This window comes from Engraulis encrasicolus, chromosome 1 (genome assembly GCF_034702125.1).
Source record: "Engraulis encrasicolus isolate BLACKSEA-1 chromosome 1, IST_EnEncr_1.0, whole genome shotgun sequence".
NCBI lineage: Eukaryota > Metazoa > Chordata > Actinopteri > Clupeiformes > Engraulidae > Engraulis > Engraulis encrasicolus.
Window position 1 is genome coordinate 39,658,668 of NC_085857.1, and position 8,224 is coordinate 39,666,891.

At 42.1% G+C, this 8,224-nt stretch overlaps 2 protein-coding genes across 2 annotated transcripts in view; one reads left to right on the top strand and one right to left on the bottom strand.

Annotated features, from left to right (window-relative positions):
* slc25a38b (solute carrier family 25 member 38b) overlaps positions 1-8,224 on the bottom strand; it is a 29,789-nt gene that overhangs the window by 8,412 nt on the left and 13,153 nt on the right. The gene's annotated exons all lie outside the window — the stretch shown is intronic.
* On the top strand, positions 4,516-6,780 carry LOC134451503 (uncharacterized). The gene is made up of 2 exons (XM_063202002.1): positions 4,516-4,569; positions 5,547-6,780. The coding sequence occupies exons 1-2, from the start codon at positions 4,518-4,520 to the stop codon at positions 6,467-6,469; spliced, it is 975 nt and encodes a 324-aa protein (XP_063058072.1). The 5' UTR covers positions 4,516-4,517; the 3' UTR covers positions 6,470-6,780.

Genomic DNA, 8,224 nt, shown 5'->3' on the forward strand with positions numbered 1-8,224 from the left:
AACTCCATCCACCCAGTCAGAAGTTATGGGCCAAACAATTCAGCCATCTTGGATTCAGCCATCTTGAAAGTGTTGTAGCTCTGCGTTTTGGGGATATACTAAATGACATACATGGTATTTTAAGTTGGCTAAGGAACACTGCATATGATACAATTTTGAAAATCAACATGGCTTCGAGCGGGATTAGAACTCACAACCTCCATATCTGTAATCCAACCCCTTTGCCATTGATATTAAATGACATACGATACATGATATTTGAAGTTGGCTAAGGAACACTGCATATGATATCATTTTGAAAATCAACATGGCTTCGACTGGGGTTCGAACCTCCAACCCCCATATCCCTAATTCAGCACATTTGCCATTCATACTAAATGACATACATGGCATTTTAAGTTGGCCAAGGAACACTGCATATGATATCATTTTGAAAGTCAACATGGCTTTGACTGGGATTCGAACCCCCAACCTCCATATCTGTAATCCAGCACATTTGCCATGCATACTAAATGACATGCATGGCATTTTAAGTTGGCCAAGGAACACTGCATATTATGTAATTTTGAAAATCAACATGGCTTTGACTGGGTTTCGAACCCCCAACCTCAATATCTGTAATTCAGCACATTTGCCATCCATACTAAATGATATACATGGCATTTTAAGTCGGCCAAGGAACGCTGCATATGATATAATTTAGAAAATCAACATGGCTTCGGGTGGGTTTCGAACCCTCAACCTCCATATCTCTAATGCAGCAGCATGCATTACCACTAAGCCAAGCAGCTAATTGTCATGCATAGTCCAGCAAGACTATATTACATTGCATTGCAGAGCTGAACAATAGACTTCTAGAATGCTTGCTCGCACCTGCTCGTTAAGAATGGAATCTTGAGACAGTGACAGTTGAAATGGAATCCTTCACTGGCTGCACCTGTTGTGATTGACTGAAAGACAGTTAGTATTGAGCTCTAAACTGGGGAGAAAATGAGAATGAGTTTTTTGTCTTTACAACATCGTTGTAAAAAAACTAAAAGGAGTTGGCACGTGTCCTTTTCACAGATCGGAGTCATGCTTGTGATCTCTCTAACAGTCTTTGAATGAAGTTTATAGGTGAAAGGGTTCAGGCACAAATGGAACTCCGTGTGGGACATGCGCTGATCTCTTGAAAAATGCACTTTTCGAAAGAATGGGATTCTCCATAGAGCCAGGCCTGTTTTTTTTACAAACCTGCCATTTAAAAAGTATTGGGAGTTGGGAGATGAAACTTTCACAATTTGGAGACATCCCATAGAGCTCGCTAACAACGCGTCAACTAAACTTCTAGGTGAAAGTGTTGATGTTTTATGACCGAAAAAGCCTCCTACACTCTAATCTCTAGAGTGGCGGAACTTTGGTTCATGAAGGTTCCACCATAGTTTTCAATGGAGACCCAGGTTTTAACAAAATTGCCAAAAACGGGAAAACGACAAGAGACACGGAGAAGCCTATAACGATACGCGATCTCCAAGCCGAGCCGGTCGTTTTAGTGTTTGAACGGTGTCTCTATCTCGAAAGGCCTAGGAGGAGATCCATTTTCTATTTTACTGCTGCCCTGCACAAGAGAACCAATAATAATAATAATAATAATTAAAGCCGCGAGCGGCGATGACGGGCCCTCGCACCTACGGCTCAATGCGGGGCATATCTCCCCATCACATCCTGCCCAAAACAAAAATGGAGTCTCTACGACGTTCGGTTCACGAGATACAGCTATTTCAGAACTACACTTTTACTGCAGTTCATTTGCCTACCACATGGTGGCGCTATATCAAGTTGCCATATTAGGCATATAGAAAAAGTTAATATTCATTATATTAATGAACACATGTGTTTGCACTGTTTTATAAACACTGCAAACTAAAATGGTGGCCAACTTCCTGTTTTAAAAAGAGGTCCAATTATCTCACTTCCTGTTGGGATTAGCCTTGCCACTGTATGACATTTTTTGTTCGTCTTAGTAAGATACACATCCAAAAAAAAATTGGAGTCCGTAGCTTCAAGTTTATTCTGGTCCTGCCCTATAGACCCATGACTTAAGGGGGCGCTACAGAGCCCATAAGCTGTCTTAAGGGTGTGGCTTGTTTGGAGACGTACGTGCTGCCCTACCAAACACCTGTGCAAAGCAACGTTGAAAGATATGCATGGCAACCCCCTCAGAAAGGGCACATTAGAGGCACATTTTCTGTAATTTTTTTATCAGACTTCATCAAACCGCCATATTGTTTTTGTACAGCATATTGACAATTCCTTCGCAATATATCATCTGCAATGTCTTAAGATCATTTACAAATTGAAACGAAATTGAACAGTTGTATGGTTCAGGACAAGTACATCAAAGTTCATGGTATGACAATTTTGTCGTATGTCAAAAGTTGCATTTCAAGTCCAATTACCTCACTTCCTGTTGGGTGTGGCCATGGCATCCTAAAGACTTTTTTGATTGGCTTAGTGAGATACACACACACACAAATTTTGGAGTCCGTAGCTTCAACTTTATGCCGGTCCCACCCCATAGGCCCATGACTTAAGGGGGCGCTACAGAGCCCATGTGCTGGGTAAGGGGTGGGGCTTATTTTGAGAGGTACGCTGTGTCCTACCAAACACCTGTGCAAAGCAACACTGAAAGATATGCATGGCAACCCTCTCAGAAAGGGTATAGTGGAGGCACATTTTCTGTCATTTTTTCATCAGAATACATCAAGCCGCCATCTTGTTTTCTTACAACATATTGAAAATTCCTTCGCAATATATCATCCGCGATGTCTTAAGATCATTCACAAATTGAAATGAAACCGAACAGTTGTACGGTTCAGGACAAGTACATCAAAGTTCATGGTATGACAATTTTGTCGTATGTCAAAAGTTGAATTTCTAGTCCAATTACCTCACTTCCTGTTGGGTTTGGTCATGGCATCCTAAAGACTTTTTTGATTGGAATAGTGAGATACACACACAAAAAAAATTTTGGAGTCCGTAGCTTCAACTTTATGCCGGTCCCGCCCCATAGGCCCAGGACTTAAGGGGGCGCTACAGAGCCCATGTCCTGAGTTAGGGGTGGGGCTTGTTTTGAGAGGTACGTTGTGTCCTACCAAACACCTGTGCAAAGCAACACTGAAAGATATGCATGGAAACCCCCTCAGAAAGGGCACAGTGGAGGCACATTTTCTGTCATTTTTTCATCAGAATACATCAAGCCGCCATCTTGTTTTCTTACAACATATTGAAAATTCCTTCGCAATATATCATCTGCGATGTCTTAAGATCATTTTCAAATTCAAACAAAAACAAACAGTTGTACGGTTCAGGACAAGTACATCAAAGTTCATGGTATGACAATTTCATAGTATGCCAAAAGTTGACAAAAGTTCTACTTTAGCTCCAATTACCTCACTTCCTGTTGGGTGTGGCCATGGCATCCAAAAGACTTTTTTGATCGGCTTAGTGAGATACACACACATAAAAAATTTGGAGTCCGTAGCTTCAAATTTATGCCTGTCCCGCCCCATAGGCCCATGACTTAAGGGGGCGCTACTGAGCCCGTCGGCCGATTTGGGGGCTGAGCTTTATTGGAGTCCATCGTGCCACCATATCCAACACCTGTGCCAAGTTTCGTTCAAAGTTACGCATGGCAACCACCTCAAAAATGGCCCGACGTGCGGGAAAAATGTATCACAAAGCAAGAACAATAGGGCCTCGCACCCTCCGGTGCTCGGGCCCTAATAATAAATAATAACTAAACAGGACTTAGAGATTACTATAATCGGGCCTTGCTCTGCAAGGGCCATGCTTTGCATGGTCCTTGCTCCGCAAGCCCGCTTAATTAAACAGTTGCCTCAATGTGCTTTCCAATACACATACTGTACACATTCCTACATTCACACACCAGCTCTGGAGGTGGCCAAGAAGCCACCATTGTCCGGGGTTCACTTGAGAAAGTTCACACACACACACACACACACACACACACACACACACACACACACACACACACACACACACACACACACACACACACACACACAGAACTGTGCTGCCTTTCGCCAAATTTGATATTTTCATAAATATTAACAAAATAATAAGCTGATATTTACTAATATGACCAAAGTACAGTAAGTTTTGCAGCTAAAAATGTCTATTTTTGGAAATTCAAATACATTTGGGAAAGGGCCTCCTGAAATCTTTAAAGAAACCGCTAAAATATTACACAGTGCACCTTTAAAACTAGGAGGGTTTTTTTCAGCACATGAACATTCCAATTGAATCTTCAAATATTCAAAATCCTGAACATGACTTCATTTCGAATAGACAATATTGATATAACGCCTAGAAGTAGAAATATTACTATCGGTGTTTCAGGTCATAAAAATATGGAAACTAGCCTACTCTTTTTTGTTAATGGTGGAGATTTTCAATGCTAATGGATATTATTATGATGTCACAGTAGCCAAAGTTCCATTGCTGTATTCTTGGCCATGAGAACCCCAAAGACACTCATTCTACACATGAACAGACAAGAGATAGGAGGTAAGTTACCTAACTGCTGAACTTTTTAAACGATTTAAGCAATTTCTACATGTAAATAATAATTATATTCATACTACCTTTTAGAAATGTAATTAATTTATGTGGGGGGGCATCGCTAATTCATCCAATACATTTTTTTTTTTTTGTGGTATTAAATAGGAAATATTTCCACCAGTGATGTCTTGTTTTAAAATTTTAAGTGACTTTTGCACATTATATTGGAAAATCAATTTTCAAGCACTTTTTTTAAAAACCAGTATTACTGGTCTGGGGTGGGGGTGTGGGAAATCCCCCTGATTAAAATTAATTAACATGAAAATGTGTACTCTTGAGATTTTACAGGCTATAATATGCATCCACAGCTTCGTTGTGAATTGCATTAATGACTAAATTGATATAAAATAAATATAGCCATGATTATACTGCATAACACTCAACAAGAGATTTTTTGAAATTAAGAAAAAACTATGCCGTCTTACTGCACACCTACTAGGAAAGTCATGATAACCACATAACTTGGAGGTTATTCATGAATATTCTAAATCTAACAAGTCTCATTAGGTGTCATTGGACGATTTGGTTGTCTTGGAAACATGCCATCATAATAACTTAGGTTCCAATAAGAGCAATTTGTGTGCAGTGTGAAGTGCAATACTGTAGTCATAAGATGAACCTCATAATGACATTGCTAAGTGAAATAGGAATTCTGTTTAATTTCATGCCCATTGGTGAAATCAAATTTACATTGATGTATATACTTAGTTCATATCGTAAGAATTACATCATCATGGAAACGGCTTCTACTTGTATAAACACTTGTGTACCGGTAATTCAGTCTGTGCGACACACAGTACATGCATTCATAGCAGGGGTCAAATTTTTTGTGAAGGTCTGTAATTGAACAACGTGCTGGCACTGATCACAGTAGAGGCAAACAAAACGACAACAAGACACTAAAATCGCCCCCTTTCCAACAGAAATGGAACGAGAAATCTACAAGAGAAAGCTGAAGGAGCTACAGAAGGTGGTTGGTGAGATGAGGCGAGACCTTGAGATCGCCAGGATGGATGCCGAATACAAATTGGACGTGCAACGCAACACCATGGACCAAGTGATGGGACAGTGGAAGCTGGAGAGGAGGAGAGCAGAGGCCCAGAAGGAAAAAGATCTAGAGCTCAGACAAATCCGCAGAGCCTTTGAAGAAGCAAGAACAAGGGCAGAGGTGGAGGAGAAGACAGAGGAGAGAGGTCAGACCAGTTGCCGGCCACAGGTTGACATGCTGTCAGAAGACCGAAAAAAGGCCATTCGGAAGAAAGCTCGGGCCCTGAGACAGCAGCAGGAGGAAGAAAGAGAAGCGCAAGACAGCAAAATAAAAAATCTGGGGGAAAGACTAATCGCTTTGGAGCTGCAGAAGAGCAAAGCACCTGTAAACACCGTCAGTGAAAAAAGGAGAAAAGCTTTTCTGAAGAAAGCCAGGGCTCTGAGGGAGAAGAATGAGCAAGAAAGGGAAGCGCAACAGCACAGGATTGGAGATCTGGAGGCAAGGATAGCAGCTCTGGAGCTGGAGAGGAGAGAGGCACCCGTAGCTGCACGAGAGAAAAAAATGGCCAGCGCACGAGACTTTCACTCTGGGGCCTGGACGACGGGTGAGAAACCTCAGGACAACATCTCGAAAGTCCTCCTTACAACAGGATCCATTGATGCAAAGAAAGACGAGGTGGTGATCAATATAGAGGAAGTCAGCGACGGCCAGGCCGATGCACAGGCAGATGCAAAGAAAGACGAGGTGGTGATCAATGTAGAGGAAGTCAGCGACAGCCAGGCCGAAAACTTTAAGGGGCAAAAGCCAAGCTCTGTGCGGAGTTGGATAACTAAGATGTTGGGCTTTGGAGGCCACTGAGAGCCGAGGACACTGAACACACACCCCACTCAAAACACACTCGCACATACCCCACTCAACACACACACATGCTGAACACACACACACACATACTGAACACACGCGCACACACACACTAATAAAAATACCAAATACTAAAACATAATAAACTCTGCATTGCCTTCTTCTGGTAGCTCAAAATTCATCTTCCGAAGATGACTATTCATTATCAATCAGATCACTACCAATTGGTCAATCAATTCCTTAACACAATTTAGGAACGGTTTCAACATATTAACAATCTGTACAAGAGGTGTCTGGATCCCGACCACAAAGACATTAAAACAATGCAAAATGTGTGCCAGAGATTTACAACAAAGTTTGTACTTGAAGGTAGCTTGTTGTCCGTAACTCAACAAGAAGTCAAGGGGCTATTTATCTTATGCTATAGGGTGATGTCCTGTATTCGTCGAGGGCCCCCCAGTTCACCACAAGGTGGTACACCATCAACATGAATACCAGGGATGTGTTTCTCAACAGCATATATGGACACCCCCTCATTTATATGATGTTAATATATGGAAAAACAAAAATGTAACTCCCCGTGAGCCCTAACATTACATGGGACTCTGGGGATGACTAAGCAGAATCACTAGGTGGCGGCAGCCTGGCTAGTTAACGCACCAAACGAACGAAACATATTTGAAAACGTGACCTCCTTGGCAGAGGTGATACCCAAAAAAAACGAAGGAACAAAAAACAAAACCCAAAACAAAACAATAATAATAATAAAAATTAAATAAATAAAAAATGAAATGGTGTGAAATCGGTTTTCAGCTAATGCAGTGCTTCTTTTTCAGGGTCACTCACTTACAGAGAGCTGGTAGGAGCTGTACAGAACAGGAAGTGGTGGTGGAAGGATGAGTCAGAGAAGAGAGAATGAGCCAAGGCAGAGAGAGAGAGAGAGAGAGAGAGAGAGAGAGAGAGAGAGAGAGAGAGAGAGAGAGAGAGAGAGAGAGAGGAGTGTGTTAGTAGACACTAAACTGTCCTCATGTCAACCTAGAGAGAGAGTAGAGCAGAGTAGAGCAGGGGTGGATTTCTCAAAACCATAGTTGCTAACCATGTTAGCTACGTTGTTGTTTGAAATGCAATTTGCCATTGACAACTACCCAAGTTGCTAACTGGCTAACAACTACGCATTCAAGAAATGCACCCCAGACCTTAAATTGTGCAACTTGTCTGTTGCTTGTGGTGAATGCACGGAGGCCAATGCGTGGTGTCTCATTACTGTGACAGTGTGTCCTCCTCCTCCTCCTCCTCCTCCTCCTCCTCATTCTCTCAGTCTTCATCCAGCTCCTCATCTACATTCTACTCTTCATCATTCCTCTTCATTCACCACTTTCTTCTCCTCCTCTTCCCATCCTTCTATTCTCTTCCATCATTTTCTCATCCGTCTCCTCCTCTCTTCGTCATTTTCTCATGCGTCTCCTCTTCTCTCTCATTCTCTTCCCATCCTCCTCCTCCTCGCCCCATCCTTCTCTTCCTCATTTTCTCATGCGTCTCCTGTTCTCTTCCTCATTCTCTTACCGTCCTCCTCCTCCCATCCTTCTCTTCATTTTCTCATGCGTCTCCTCTTCTCTTCCTCATTCTCTTCCCATCCTCCTCCTCCTCCTCCTCCTCCTCCTCGTCTTCCTCCTGGATGGTGTGCTGTTACCATCCAGTTTCTTGAAAGCGTAGTTGTTAGCCAGCTAGCAAAATTGCATTGCAGACAACAAA